Source organism: Bufo bufo, chromosome 8 (assembly GCF_905171765.1).
Source record: "Bufo bufo chromosome 8, aBufBuf1.1, whole genome shotgun sequence".
NCBI lineage: Eukaryota > Metazoa > Chordata > Amphibia > Anura > Bufonidae > Bufo > Bufo bufo.
The window spans coordinates 15544995-15561614 of record NC_053396.1 but is presented as its reverse complement, the minus strand read 5'-3'; the positions used below and the strand labels follow the sequence as shown (position 1 = coordinate 15561614).

At 46.3% G+C, this 16620-nt stretch overlaps 1 protein-coding gene across 3 annotated transcripts in view; it reads left to right on the top strand.

The window, feature by feature from the left end:
- Positions 1-16620, top strand: part of DBH (dopamine beta-hydroxylase) — a 29372-nt gene that overhangs the window by 6681 nt on the left and 6071 nt on the right. For all 3 annotated transcript variants that reach the window (XM_040442816.1, XM_040442813.1, XM_040442814.1), the window contains exons 5-9: positions 1193-1369; positions 1753-1855; positions 7108-7274; positions 13108-13251; positions 13769-13807. In XM_040442816.1, the coding sequence (XP_040298750.1) occupies positions 1193-1369; positions 1753-1855; positions 7108-7274; positions 13108-13251; positions 13769-13807 (630 nt within the window). The remainder of the gene's footprint in view (positions 1-1192; positions 1370-1752; positions 1856-7107; positions 7275-13107; positions 13252-13768; positions 13808-16620) is intronic.

Sequence of the window (16620 nt, the reverse complement as noted above, 5' to 3'; positions counted from 1 at the left end):
TTCTGCACAATGTAGAAAGAAAAAAAGTAGTGAATACTTACAGAACCCCCGCATCAGGGAGATACCATGTGAAACCTACTAGACTGATTTATACTCCAGAGCTGCACTCACTATTCTGCTGGTGCAGTCACTGTGTACATACATTACTTATCCTGTACTGATCCTGAGTTACATCCTGTATTATACTCCAGAGCTGCACTCACTATTCTGCTGGTGCAGTCACTGTGTACATACATTACATTACTTATCCTGTATGGATGCTGAATTACATTCTGTATTATACTCCAGAGCTGCACTCACTATTCTGCTGGTGGTCACTGTGTACATACGTTATCTATCCTGTACTGATTATGAGTTACATCCTGTATTATACTCCAGAGCTGCACTCACTATTCTGCTGGTGGAGTCACTGTGTACATACATTATTTATCCTGTACTGATCCTGAGTTACATCCTGTATTATACTCCAGAGCTGCACTGACTATTCTGCTGGTGCAGTCACTGTGTACATACATTACATATCCTGTACTGATCCTGAGTTACATCCTGTATTATACTCCAGAGCTGCACTCACTATTCTGCTGGTGAAGTCACTGTGTACATACATTACTTATCCTGTACTGATCCTGAGTTACATCCTGTATTATACTCCAGAGCTGCACTCACTATTCTGCTGGTGAAGTCACTGTGTACATACATTACTTATCCTGTACTGATCCGGAGTTACATCCTGTATTATACTCCAGAGCTGCACTCACTATTCTGCTGGTGGAGTCACTGTGTACATGCGTTATTTATCCTGTACTGATCCTGAGTTACATTGTGTATTATACTCCAGAGCTGCACTCACTATTCTGCTGGTGGAGTCACTGTGTACATACATTACTTATCCTGAGTTACATCCTGTATTATACTGCAGAGCTGCACTCACTATTCTGCTGGTGCAGTCACGGTGTACATACATTACTTATCCTGTACTGATCCTGAGTTACATCCTGTATTATACTCCAGAGCTGCACTCACTATTCTGCTGGTGCAGTCACGGTGTACATACATTCCTTATCCTGTACTGATCCTGAGTTACATCCTGTATTATACTCCAGAGCTGCACTCACTATTCTGCTGGTGGAGTACATACATGATTCTAATGTCCTCCCTGTGAACGCTCCACATACGTTCTCTCCGTCTCTAGTATGAACCAGTCATCACGGAGGGACACGAGGCTATCGTTCATCACATTGAAGTCTTCCAGTGCTCAGAGGAATATGATACGTTCCCTCACTACAGCGGACCTTGTGACTCCAAGATGAAACCGCATAGACTTGACTACTGTAGGCACGTCCTGGCCGCCTGGGCGATGGGAGCACAGGTAGATATACGAGTTACAAGTTGTGTGGAAGGCCAGGAACATGAAATCAGCATACAAGTGATGTCACAAGCTTTTATCTCCTCTAGTCACAGCTAAAGCTAGATTCAGAGTTCTCTGTTTCCTGTTACCAGAGAGCAGTGCATTGTGGGAGCTCAGATGACAGTTGCACAGTTAGGTCACATGACTGACAGCAAGTTGGAGGAACTGCTGACTGTCTCCAAGGGCAACCAGAAGAATTTGAAAGTAGCTCCATGATATTCATAAAGAAGGAGGACAGTAGAGGCATTCCTCAGGGGGCGCTGCGTGGACTTTTAGGACTTCCGAGCAGTACCCATCCCCCTCTGCCATGGGCTCCAGGATAATGCCGGCTGTCTATATTCTAGGCATTCTACTATCCGGACGATGTTGGTCTGGCCTTCGGAGGTCCCAGGTCTTCTCGGTTCCTTCGACTAGAAGTTCATTACCACAATCCACTGGAACTCAAAGGTACCGTATATCTGTGTGTGTGTGTGGAGCAAGACCAACTGCAGACCGTCTCACATATAGCCCGCACTGCCAGTCATAACCTGCAGATCATCTCACCTTTAACCTTCCAGCCTCACATATACCCTGCAGATCATCTCATCATCTCTACCCTTTCAACTTCACATATAACCTGCAGATCATCTAATGTGTAACCCTCTAGCCTCAATTACCTTTCCCAACTGGTTCGGGAGCCGACTAGAGGGACGGCCATACTGGACTTAGTATTAACCAATAGACCTGACAGAACAACAGACGTGCAGGTCGGGGGACACCTGGGAAATAGTGACCATAAAGTAATAACCTTCCAATTGTCATTCAGAAGAGTGTTTCTTCAGGGAGGAACAAAAATACCAAACTTTACCAACTCCTCCGTGCCTTTTGCCGTCCTTCACTCACTACGTCTAATACTAAAATGGACGTCGCAGGCGCGGGATTTGCGGGGCACAGAGGAGACCGAGGATGTCAATCACCTTTACAGCGACGTGCCAAACGGTGAGAGGACGGAGCTTCTAGGTGCTGCAGCGACGCCCCACTGGCACCTAGAGGCTCATTTGCATATTATAAAAGTCATTATTTAGCGCGAACGGCGGCAGGCAGGGAGATACAAGTCATACAGTTCTGTTCTGCTGACATTAGCACATCGCTAATGTCAGCCAGCTACAGGAGGGTAGCGAGGAAGCACTTAAAAACTATAAGGAAAAAAATTGAATATGTAAAAAACAAATAAAAGAGGCCGAACTAGAGACCGAGAGATTATTTGCCAAAGAGAGTAAAACTAACCCTAAAATGTTCTTCAATTATATAAATGGTAAAAAGTATAAATCTGAAGGTGTCGGCCCTCTACAGAGTAATGAGGAGGGAGTTGCAGAGAGCGATGAGGAGAAAGCAAAGCTATTAAATATTTTTTTCTCCACTGTATTCACTGAAGAAAATAAACTGTCAGATGAAATGCAGAATGTTAAAATAAATTCCCCATTAAAAGTGTCCTGTCTGACCCAGGAAAAAGTACAGCAGCGTCTTAAAAAGATTAAAATAGACAAATCGCCAGGACCAGATGGCATACACCCCCCGTATCCTAAGAGAATTAAGTAATGTCATAGCCAGACCCTTATTTCTGATATTTAAGGACTCTATACTGACAGGGAATGTTCCACAGGATTGGCGCATAGCAAATGTGGTGCCAATATTCAAAAAGGGTCCAAAAACAGAGCCTGGAAACTATAGGCCGGTAAGTTTAACATCTGTCATGGGTAAACTGTTTGAAGGTTTTCTAGGAGATGCTATCTTGGAGCACCTCAATGAAAATAAGCAAATAACGCCATATCAGCATGGCTTCGTGAGGGATCGGTCATGTCAAACTAATTTAATCAGTTTCTATGAGGAGGTAAGTTCTAGACTTGACAGCGGCGAATCAATGGATGTCGTATATCTGGACTTCTCCGAAGCATTTGACACTGTACCACATAAAAGGTTAGTATATAAAATGAGAATGCTCGGACTGGGAGAAAACGTCTGTATGTGGGTAAGTAACTGGCTGAGTGATAGAAAACAGAGGGTGGTTATTAACGGTACACACTCAGATTGGGTCACTGTCACTAATGGGGTACCTCAGGGGTCAGTATTGGGCCCTATTCTCTTCAATATATTTATTAATGATCTTGTAGAAGGCTTGCACAGTAAAATCAAATTTTTTGCAGATGACACTAAACTGTGTAAAGTAATTGACACGGAAGATCACAGTATGCTGTATATATATATTACAGAGGACAGTATACTGTATATATATACTACAGAGGACAGTATACTGTATATATATGCTACAGAGCGATCTGGATAGATTGGAGGCCTGGGCACAGAAGTGGCAGATGAGGTTTAACACTGACAAATGTAAGGTTATGCACATGGGAAGGAATAATGCAAGTCACCCGTACATACTAAATGGTAAAACACTCGGTAACACTGACATGGAAAAGGATCTAGGAATTTTAGTGAACAGCAAACTAAGCAGCAAAAACCAGTGTCAGGCAGCTGCTGCCAAGGCCAATAAGATAATGGGTTGCATCAAAAGGGGCATAGATGCCCGTGATGAGAACATAGATCATCTCATCTGTAACCTAGCCTCACCTACAGCTGCAGATCATCTCACCTTTAACCTTCCAGTCTCACCATAATCTGCAGATCATCTCATCTGTAACCTTCCACTCTCACATATCACCTGCAGATCATCTCATCTGTAACCTTCCAGTCTTACATATACTCTGCAGATCATCGCATCATCTCTACCCTTTCATCCTCACATATAACCTGCACATCTGTAACCCTCTAGCCTCACCTACATCTGCAGATCATCTCATCTTTACCCTTCCAGTCTCACATATAACCTGCAGATCATCTCATCTGTAACCTTCCAGTCTCACATATCACCTGCAGATTATCTCATCTGTAACCTTCCAGTCTCACCATAATCTGCAGATCATCTCATCTCCAACCTTCCAGTCTCACATATGCCCTGCAGATCATCTCTACCCTTTCAGCTTCACATATAATCTGCAGATCATCTCATCTGTAATCCTCTAGCCTCACCTACATCTGCAGATCATCTCACCTCTAACCTTCCAGTCTCACCATAAACTGCAGATCATCTAATTTCTACTCTCCCAGTCTCACATATCTCCTGAAGATCATCTCATCTGTAAACTTCCAATCTCAAATATAACCTGCAGATCATCTCACCTCTAACCTTCCAGTTTCACGTATAACCTGCAGATCATCTCATCTCTAACCTTCCATCTTCCCATATATTCTGCAGATCATCTCATTACTAACCCTCTAGTCTCTAAGGAACATAACCCATTTTGTTAATAAATGTTTTTTTCCCCAAACCACGGCGAGGCTTGAGACGGGCGAGCAGTGATATAAGGCGGTATAAATAGCAGCGCCGAGATACCTAGCAACGCAGCGCGGCCCATCAGCCCCTGACAGATCGGTACAGACCCAGTCGGCGTCGGATTAACGCCATCACTGCGGCTAAAGGGTTAACGTACCCCATTTTCTGGAGGTCATGTGACACTGCGGTTACGTGCCTGCCGCCCGGATCTGCCAATTATCATTGCCCCCAAGGCTCGCCCTCATTACCAGATCTCTGTGAAACATGTCAGTCCAGTATGTGCCGTGTAGGACGGGGGGAGCAGAGTTCAGAGCAGTGTGCCCGGCTGTCTCGCTGACACATGGCAGATGATGCCAGGCACAGTTCTGCCCGTGCTACACAATGGAGGAGACGCAACGTTCCTGACAGCGGTCGCCGCATGATATTTATAGACGCCGGTCGCATGAAAGTTCAACTTTATGGAACAAAAGCATTTGCTCCGAGCTCTGTGACGTGGGGCATCAAATGCCATGCTTGATGAGAGGAACATAGAGGCTGGTAGTGCGGGCACAGCTCAGTGCCAGGCTGCGGAACATAGAGGCTGGTAGTGCGGGCACAGCTCAGTGCCAGGCTGCGGAACATAGAGGCTGGTAGTGCGGGCACAGCTCAGTGCCAGGCTGCGGAACATAGAGGCTGGTAGTGCGGGCACAGCTCAGTGCCAGGCTGCGGAACATAGAGGCTGGTAGTGCGGGCACAGCTCAGTGCCAGGCTGCGGAACATAGAGACTGGTAGTGCGGGCGCAGCTCAGTGCCAGGCTGCGGAACATAGAGACTGGTAGTGTGGGCGCAGCTCAGTGCCAGGCTGTGGAACATAGAGACTGGTAGTGCGGGCACAGCTCAGTGCCAGGCTGCGGAACATAGAGGCTGGTAGTGCGGGCACAGCTCAGTGCCAGGCTGCGGAACATAGAGGCTGGTAGTGCGGGCACAGCTCAGTGCCAGGCTGCGGAACATAGAGGCTGGTAGTGCGGGCGCAGCTCAGTGCCAGGCTGCGGAACATAGAGACTGGTAGTGCGGGCGCAGCTCAGTGCCAGGCTGTGGAACATAGAGACTGGTAGTGCGGGCACAGCTCAGTGCCAGGCTGCGGAACATAGAGACTGGTAGTGCGGGCACAGCTCAGTGCCAGGCTGCGGAACATAGAGGCTGGTAGTGCGGGCACAGCTCAGTGCCAGGCTGCGGAACATAGAGGCTGGTAGTGCGGGCACAGCTCAGTGCCAGGCTGCGGAACATAGAGGCTGGTAGTGCGGGCACAGCTCAGTGCCAGGCTGTGGAACATAGAGGCTGGTAGTGCGGGCACAGCTCAGTGCCAGGCTGCGGAACATAGAGGCTGGTAGTGTGGGCACAGCTCTGTGCCAGGCTGCGGAACATAGAGACTGGTAGTGCGGGCACAGCACGGTGACAGGCTGCGGAACATAGAGACTGGTAGTGCGGGCACAGGTCAGTGCCAGGCTGCGGAACATAGAGGCTGGTAGTGCGGGCACAGCTCAGTGCCAGGCTGTGGAACATAGAGGCTGGTAGTGCGGGCACAGCTCAGTGCCAGGCTGCGGAACATAGAGACTGGTAGTGCGGGCACAGCACGGTGACAGGCTGCGGAACATGGAGGCTAGTAGTGCGGGCACAGCTCAGTGCCAGGCTGCGGAACATAGAGACTGGTAGTGCGGGCACAGCTCAGTGCCAGGCTGCGGAACATAGAGACTGGTAGTGCGGGCACAGCACGGTGACAGGCTTAGGACTAAAACCGACAGTTGGGGTACAGGACTAGGACAGTTGGGGTACAGGACTAGGACAGTTGGGGTACAGGTCTATGACAGTTGGGGCACAGGACTAGGACAGTTGGGGTACAGGTCTATGACAGTTGGGGCACAGGACTAGGACAGTTGGGGTACAGGTCTATGACAGTTGGGGTACAGGACTAGGACAGTTGGGGTACAGGTCTATGACAGTTGGGGTACAGGTCTATGACAGTTGGGGCACAGGACTAGGACAGTTGGGGTACAGGTCTAGGATAGTTGGGGCACAGGACTAGGACAGTTGGGGTACAGGTCTATGACAGTTGGGGCACAGGACTAGGACAGTTGGGGTACAGGACTAGGACAGTTGGGGTACAGGACTAGGACAATTGGGGCACAGGACTATGACAGTTGGGGCACAGGACTAGGACAGTTGGGGTACAGGACTAGGACAGTTGGGGCACAGGACTAGGACAGTTGGGGCACAGGTCTATGACAGTTGGGGCACAGGTCTATGACAGTTGGGGTACCAGTCTTATGTCTCTGGCTTGCTTCCTGTAGGTCTACGTGACTCGTCCGGCATCCGCCTCCATTACACACCATCACTGAGGAAATATGATGCGGGGATCATGGAGCTCGGCCTGGTGTACACCCCGCAGATGGCCATCCCCCCCTTCCAGAGGGACTTCCCCCTCACCGGCTACTGTACAGAGAGGTGCACTGATGAGGTGAGTCCTGGGGGTGCTGGAGCGGACGCCTGTAAGGGGCCACATAGAAACCAGTCCGCAGAACCTTCCGTGTCTTTAAGAACCTTTTATTTTGTTCTGTGTTGCACAGTACTACTTCCCACATTCTAAACATGCACAGTACTACTTCCCACATTCTGAACATGCACAGTACTACTTCCCACATTCTGTACATGCACAGTACTACTTCCCACATTCTATATGTGCACAGTACTACTTCCCACATTTGGTACATGCACAGTACTACTTCCCACATTCTGTACTTGCACAGTACTACTTCCCCCATTCTATATGTGCACAGTACCACTTCCCACATTCTGTACTTGCACAGTACTACTTTCCCATTCTATATGTACACAGTACTACTTCCCCCATTCTTTATGTGCATAGTACTACTTCCCACATTCTAAACATGCACAGTACTACTACCCACATTCTATACATGCACAGTACTACTTCCCACATTCTATACATGCACAGTACTACTTCCCACGTTCTGAACATGCACAGTACTACTTCCCACGTTCTGTACATGTACAGTACTATTCCCCACGTTCTGTACATGCACAGTACTATTTCCCATGTTCTGTACATGCACAGTACTACTTCCCACATTATGTACATGCACAGTACTATTTCCCACATTCTGTACATGCACAGTACTACTTCCCACGTTCTGTACATGTACAGTACTACTTCCCACGTTCTGTACATGCACAGTACTACTTCCCACGTTCTGTACATGTACAGTACTATTTCCCACGTTCTGTACATGCACAGTACTACTTCCCACATTCTGTACATGCACAGTACTACGTCCCACATTCTGTACATGCACAGTACTACTTCTCACGTTCTGTACACGCACAGTACTACCTCTCACGTTCTGTACATGCACAGTACTACTTCCCACATTCTGTACATGCACAGTACTATTTCCCACATTCTGTACATGCACAGTACTACCGTGCTTCCCACATTCTGTACATGCACAGTACTACTTCCCACATTCTGTACATGCACAGTATTACTTCCCACATTCTGTACATGCACAGTATTACTTCCCACGTTCTGTACATGCACAGTATTACTTCCCACGTTCTGTACATGCACAGTATTACTTCCCACGTTCTGTACATGCACAGTATTACTTCCCACATTCTGTACATGCACAGTACTACTTCCCACATTGTGTACATGCACAGTACTACTTCCCGCATTCTGTACATGCACAATACTGCCGTGCTTCCCACATTCTGTACATGCACAGTATTACTTCCCACATTCTGTACATGCACAGTATTACTTCCCACGTTCTGTACATGCACAGTATTACTTCCCACGTTCTGTACATGCACAGTATTACTTCCCACGTTCTGTACATGCACAGTATTACTTCCCACATTCTGTACATGCACAGTACTACTTCCCACATTGTGTACATGCACAGTACTACTTCCCGCATTCTGTACATGCACAATACTGCCGTGCTTCCCACATTCTGTACATGCACAGTACTACTTCCCACATTGTGTACATGCACAGTACTATTTCCCACATTCTGTACATGCACAGTACTACCGTGCTTCCCACATTCTGTACATGCACAGTACTACTTCCCACATTCTGTACATGCACAGTACTACTTCCCACATTCTGTACATGAACAGTACCACCTCCCTGGGTGGAGGTCTCTTCATGGCATGTGTAGGTGACTGCTCAGAAGCCTGTTTGGCCCCTTGTGATTGGCGCCCGCTCGGTCTAATCCCGATAGTACGCCACACACAGGGTTAACGCTCCCTCCTCCTCGCCCGTATCCCTGTCGCACACAACAAGCTACATATTTATGTGAACACGGGCTGTCAGGGAATACTCTGTGGATGATGGCAGGCCGTCCGCCAGCCGCCACCGCCATGAATCTTTGATCGGCGCTGATTCCGGGCGTCTGAGATTTGTTTCTTCTTTGATAGATTTTTGTTTTCCTTTAATGAGAACAGAAAGATTTCCCTGTAACAATTAATAATGGAGTCACCCGACATATGCCGCCTCATACTGCACACACACCCCATACTGCACACACACCCCATACTGCACACACACCCCATACTGCACACATACCCCATACTGCACACACACCCCATGCTGCACACACACCATACTGCACACATACCCCATACTGCACACATACCCCATACTGCACACATACCCCATACTGCACACACACACACCATACTGCACACACACACACCCCATGCTGCACACACACCATACTGTACACACACACACCATGCTGCACACATACCCCATACTGCACACATACCCCATACTGCACACATACCCCATGCTGCACACACACACACACACCATACTGCACACGCACACACACCATACTGCACACACACCCCATGCTGCACACACACCCCATGCTGCACACACACACCATACTGCACACGCACACACACCATACTGCACACATACCCCATACTGCACACACACGCTCTATGCTGCACACATACCCCATGCTGCACACACACCATACTACACACACACCCCATGCTGCACACACACACACACACCATACTGCACACGCACACACACCATACTGCACACACACCCCATGCTGCACACACACACACACACCATACTGCACACGCACACACACCATACTGCACACACACCCCATGCTGCACACACACCATACTACACACACACCCCATGCTGCACAGACACTCTGGGTCCAGTGTAAACAATTTAAATAGGACCCCTAATCAACATTTACGATTTGTAGTACTGATAGGAACAGGTTTCTATAGAGCCCAGGCTAACTGAGTAACTTCTGAGAACTATCACATTTTAAATAATTATGCATGATGCTTCGTGGAATGCAACTAAAGGGGGTCTCTAGTGGAGTTAATAAGGAGGGGGGGCTTTTGTATTAACCAAGTAGAGTGACTAAGGAGGACCCAGCACATCCATGTTTTTAACAAGCTGACAATCTCAGTGGGAAAAATGTAATGCTCCATTTCCCCTGCGGGTGTGCTGTAGGGAAACTGAATACTTGTGCCAGATTCCCCACAGATTTCAGCAGATCGCTGCAGGTCCGTCCCAGCAGCAGGACATCCTGTTTTGTCAGTATTCCTAAAGTGGCCTACCCCAAACAGTCCAGTCCTTGGGTGTTTGCTTCACAGGCATCTTTAACCACTGGTTCTGCTGTGGAACCCTAGCTGAGATTTGAAGGGAACTTGCCACCACGAAGTTCACTGGTAGACCAGGCCCACTGTCTTGTAGGACTCGCTCAGCCTAATCCGTTGCTTCCTTCTGGAAAAGTGCTCTTAAGCCATATGCAAATGAGCAGTGAAGTGTCCTGGGGCGGGCCCAAACCGCTCTGTGCAGCCTTGCTCCTCCTACTTCCTCTCCTCTTGATTGACAGGGTCAGTTTCCTGCATTGTCCATGTCGCCTGTAACTGTCAATCAAGAAGAAGGAGGGGCTGGCAGATGAAGTAGGAGGAGCAAGGGTGCACAGAGTGGCTTGGGCCCGCCCTCAGTGCACTCCATTCAGCAGCGCTAGCCCTACAACACATTGTGAATTTCCTGCTTAAGGCGCCCATACACATTAGAAAAAAAGTTGGCTGACCAACCATTTGGTATGGGGGCGTCCTGACTCCTCCCCAAAAGAAGGATCAAGATGCCCGATCCAATCTTCTCCGAGGAGATAAGGGGGGGAGTTGAGACTAATAGGAGTGCACCCGCCTGCTGTCTAAGGTGTTTGGGCATCATTAGAAGGTCTGAAAGCTTTATCACCATTCGGAGACAATGGCTGCCTCTCCTGCCTCTCCTTGATCTCTGAATCTGCTGCTTACAGTCCCTTGTGCAAGCAGTGACCCCATGTCCTCCAGGCCTCATCTTACCCTGCCTCGGGCTGGAGGACTTGAACTTCATATCCTGACATAGCCCCATTGCAGATGTGTGTGTAGATTTCCAGACATTTACTTGACACGTTCCTTCAAGGTAGACTGGAAGTTTCTATTAATAATTTAGGTTTTTACCATCGTGTGCAGGGAGCGGGGGCAGATAGTTTTTTGAGTGCCAGTGAGTTGTCACTAATGTCCTGCTATTCTGACACCTGGGGACCACCAGGCGGCTGTCCTTATTCCGGCTACAATTTGCTGAGTACAATGTCTTCTTGCTTGGGGGTCAGATTCATGGACGTTGTGGCCGGCAGGGTGGCAAATGGGCTCAGCTGTAACGCTAAAAATAAAGTAGCCCCCCCCAGAAGTACTACCCCCACCATCCAGGTCTCATCAGATGATGGATATTTCATTATTATTCTGGAATGTCAAATAGAGAGGATAGATAATTGGTAGAAAGATAGATAGATAGATAGATAGATAGATAGATATGAGATAGATAGATAGATAGATATGAGATAGATAGATAGATATGAGATAGATAGATAGACATGAGATAGATAGATAGATAGATAGATAGATAGATAGATAGATAGATAGATAGATAGATATGAGATAGATAGATAGATAGATAGATAGATATGAGATAGATAGATAGATAGATAGATAGATAGATAGATATGAGATAGATAGATAGATAATAGATAGATAGATAGATAGATAGATATGAGATTGATAGATAGATAGATAATAGATAGATAGATAGATAGATAGATATGAGATTGATAGATAGATAGATAATAGATAGATAGATATGAGATAGATAGATAGATAGATAGATAGATAGATATGAGATAGATAGATAGATAGATAGATAGATAGATATGAGATAGATAGATAGATAATAGATAGATAGATAGATAGATAGATATGAGATTGATAGATAGATAGATAATAGATAGATAGATAGATAGATAGATATGAGATTGATAGATAGATAGATAATAGATAGATAGATAGATATGAGATAGATAGATAGATAGATATGAGATAGATAGATAGATATGAGATAGATAGATAGATAGATATGAGATAGATAGATAGATATGAGATAGATAGATAGACATGAGATAGATAGATAGACATGAGATAGATAGATAGATAGATAGATAGATAGATAGATAGATATGAGATAGATAGATAGATAGATAGATAGATATGAGATAGATAGATAGATAGATAGATAGATAGATAGATAGATATGAGATAGATAGATAGATAATAGATAGATAGATAGATAGATAGATATGAGATTGATAGATAGATAGATAATAGATAGATAGATATGAGATAGATAGATAGATAGATAGATAGATAGATAGGAGATAGATAGATATGAGATAGATAGATAGATAGATAGATATGAGATAGATAGATAGAGAGATAGATAGATATGAGATAGATAGATAGATAGATAGATAGATAGATAATTTTCTGGAAAGACGGTTTCCGAATCTTCGCCCCTGTCGCCTTTTCCTCTCATGCAGAAGAGACATTTACATGACGCCGGGACGTATTAATTATGGAGGAGTGCAGAGAAGACACGCATTTCACGGATTATTTTTTCCGGATGTAATGTATCATTATAGTCAGGTGATGGACTTGGGGGGGTCGGTGGTCCTGTCCCCGGCCGCTCCCTTTCCTAGTGACTAGTGTAGAATCGCCTGACCCCAAAGGCTATCTTCTATCTCCCGCACCTCCAGGGTTCGCGCCCCCGCCGCTGCAGCCATATTGCAGGCAGATGAACACAATCCCTATAGACTGAGGGATCAGGTTACTACATGTAATATCTGACTCGCTTCCCCGGATCCCCTGCATGTAATATATCCATGTGCGTTGCGTTGCAGGCTCTTCCTTCAGGCGGGATCCACATATTCGCCTCTCAGCTCCACACGCATTTAACCGGACGAACAGTGACCACCACGATGGTGCGGGACGGGAAGGAAATCGCCATTGTGAACCAAGATAAACATTTCAGCCCACACTTTCAGGTAAGGGGTCTCCGACACTGGGGTGTCCATACAGAAGAGGGGCTGCACCAAGAAGCGGGAACCTCTCCTGGTGCCACATTTCCTAATCCTTGGAGGACCTTGCTAACCCCTCTTTGTGTGACAACATGGTTTTCAGGCAAGTTTCTACACAGCCCCCGCCCAAAGAGACGGGACCATCATAAGTTGGGACCCCCATCCCTCCACATGGTCCCCAGCGCTATGTCTGCCTTTATCTTGGTTATGCACCCATTACAACAGTGCCCCCACATGGTCACGATTGGAAGTGCAATTAGCAGAATAATGCAAGTCAACTGACCAGATTGCACAGGTTTCCTAGAGCTTGGATTGCACATAACCTTGCTGCCCCCTGCTGGCTCTCTACCTGGAGCAGGCTCTACTGCGTTGCATCAGGGTAGTCATAGTGTGCACAGTGACCAAGAGCACATACATCCAGTGTTCACATGGATTTAGTTACAGTACTAATGCTAGTATTTCTACGTCTGGTATTTGCCCACAGGAGATCAGGATGCTCAAGAAGTCCGTCCGAGTTTTACCGGTAAGTGAAATTCGGGGTATTCAACCAGAAACCCAAAGCAGTAAAACCTACTGTGAAAGTCCAAGGCTGGAGATCCCACGCGTTTTAGGCCAGCGGTATAATACAAAACTATAGACACGTATAGGGTGTAGGTCAGGAGCCTTCCTAGTGTACACGCAAAGTGTGACTACTGCCTAAGTGGTATTGCAATTGCAGCTCTGTCACGTGATAGGAAACGGGAAAGACACCCCCCCCCCCCCCTTCCCCAGTTAAATTTGGCCATGTCGGACAAATCCACCAATTTTGGCAAGACTGATCATTCATCCAACGTTTATGGAGGACTCCTAACTTTCCCCACTAGATTTCAGTAGGCCAGATGAAACGAGCCACTGCTAGAGGTATCTGGCTGCAGCTTTTCTGTCTCTCCCCATTGAGAATACATGCATGCTCAGCCAAGCCCAGCATGCATGTGTATGGAGGGGTCAGGAGAGATAGCTGCAGACATCTATCTATGTATATTATCAGTAGTGATCAGTCACTTGTATTTTCTCTTGAAGATGTTTTGCTAGTCATCTGAATGGCAGTCTCAGTTAAAATAACTTGTACAAGAAATCTCCGGCATTAAAGGCTAAGTACACCTTTGAAGGGCAGTTTTTTTTAAATTATTGCATTGTACTCATTTTGAACTAAGAATCATTTTTTGAATTGGTCTTTATTAAAAAAAAATTAACCCCTTTCTCTGTGCAGCCTTGAGTTTCTCTAGTAGCAGGATCTGAATTTTTACTCTGTTCTGTCAGGCAGCTCAGCTGACGGCGCCTCATCGCTGATCTCTTACCTCCTTAACACCCGTTATAGCTCAGTTCTTATGTTACTGATAAGAATGTGGCTTAAGTAAGTGTTTATGACTGTTTAGTAATTTAGAGATAAATTAGATGACCGGCACAAAGTGAAAGTACCATTCACACAGCTAGAAAAACAGTTAACCCTTTGTGACATAATGGCTCAATATTTTTTTTAATAAAACCTATTGAAAAAATGATTTTTATCCCAAAATGAGTGCTATCATCAAAAAAAATTCTCCCCGAAGGTGTACCTAGCTTTTAAATACTCATGCCTCAGTCAGCATAATCTGTTTATCATAATCCATACAAGGTCAAGGACCTCATGGAAGTAAGATGTTGATAGCAGTTTGCATGTCTGGATTAAACTGCCTCGGGAGAGGTGTTAGAACAGCATTGTAAGCTGCAGACCATTGATGTGGCACCCTCCACGTCTGCTCAAGCTCAGTTTCTCCAGTTTTACATGGATAGCTTCTTTTACACCCTTTTGCTCTGACTTATTACTACCAAGATACCATGACCTGGATGAACGCAAACCTTCACAGACGTACAATGTACATTGATCTATAAAGCTGTATGAAAGAAGAGCTGTCTGTTGTCCATAACAGCCAATCACAGCACAGCTTTCTTTTCACTTCCTGCTTTTGAAAAATGAAAGCTGTGCTGTGATTGGTTGCTATAGGCAGGTTGCTTAGTTTTATAAATTTGCCCTGGTCAGTTTTTTAAAACGGGCGTCCCCTTTAAGATACAACCACCCCCAAGTCAATACCTCAGCTTATGTACTAAGCCCCGATCCTCTTGCTTGTCGTCAGCTTTAATTCCTTATGATGTTCCCTATCATTAACCTTCAACCCGGCGCCTTCATCTCCTAATCACAGCCGCCCCGATGGATCAGGATCGTGAAGGTTATTTATTTTTTTATTTTTTTATTAATCAGATCGTTCCTGGCTCCTACAGAAGTCAATACCACTTATGCAGGCGACGCGCTTCGGCATCTGTATGCGTAATGGACTGTGTGTACTGTATAACCAAGGTCACAACGGCGTTATGTGTACAGGAAAGCGGGCAATGGGCGCTAATCACCTGCCCGTATCTGCTCCATCCGCTGCGTACTATTGCTTTAAAAGTGGTAGTCAAGGAAATTAGAAAAAAATGGCTGCTTTCTTCCAGAAACAGCGCTGCCTGTGTCCTCAGGTTGTGTGTGGTATTGCATTTTAGCTATGTTCTCTTTAAAGGGTTTATTACATGATTAATGTAAAAAATGAGAATCAGACATCATATAGAACACGACAACCTCTTTCTAACAAAGCTAGAACCAGCCCTGGACCTCACATGGATCCAGACATTTATTGCTCTAATTGTTCTGCTAGATTTATTTTAGGCTGGCAGCTCATGGGACGTGTCCTTTCCCAGAGGGCATGTGCTTTCTCAGAGGGCATGTCCTTTCCCAGAGGGCATGTGCTTTCTCAGAGGGCATGTGCTTTCTCAGAGGGCATGTGCTTTCTCAGAGGGCATGTGCTTTCTCAGAGGGCATGTGCTTTCTCAGAGGGCATGTTCTTTCTCAGAGGGCATGTGCTTTTTCAGGGTGCATGTCCTTTCTCAGGCTGCGTGTCCTTTCTCAGGCTGCGTGTCACTTCTTAGAAGGCATGTCTTTCCTCAGAGCACGTGCCGTTTCTCAGGGTGAGTATACGTTCTTTCTCAGGGGCTGTGTCCTTTCACAGGGGCATGTCCCTTTCCAGGGGAGGTGTTCTTTCTCACAGGACATGTCCTTTCTCAACGCGTGTCCTTTCTCACAGAACGAGTACTTTCTTAGGGGGTTTGTCCTTTCGCAGGGGGCGTGCCCTTTCTCAAGGGGTGTGCCCTTTCTCAGGGATCATGTCCTTTCTGCCTTTGCTCTTTCCAGTAACTGCCACAACTTTTAACAGAAGATATAGCTGGTGACAGTAGAAGATTTTAACTGAGCGCGTGCGACCACCTCAGTGAGGTGGACAAGAA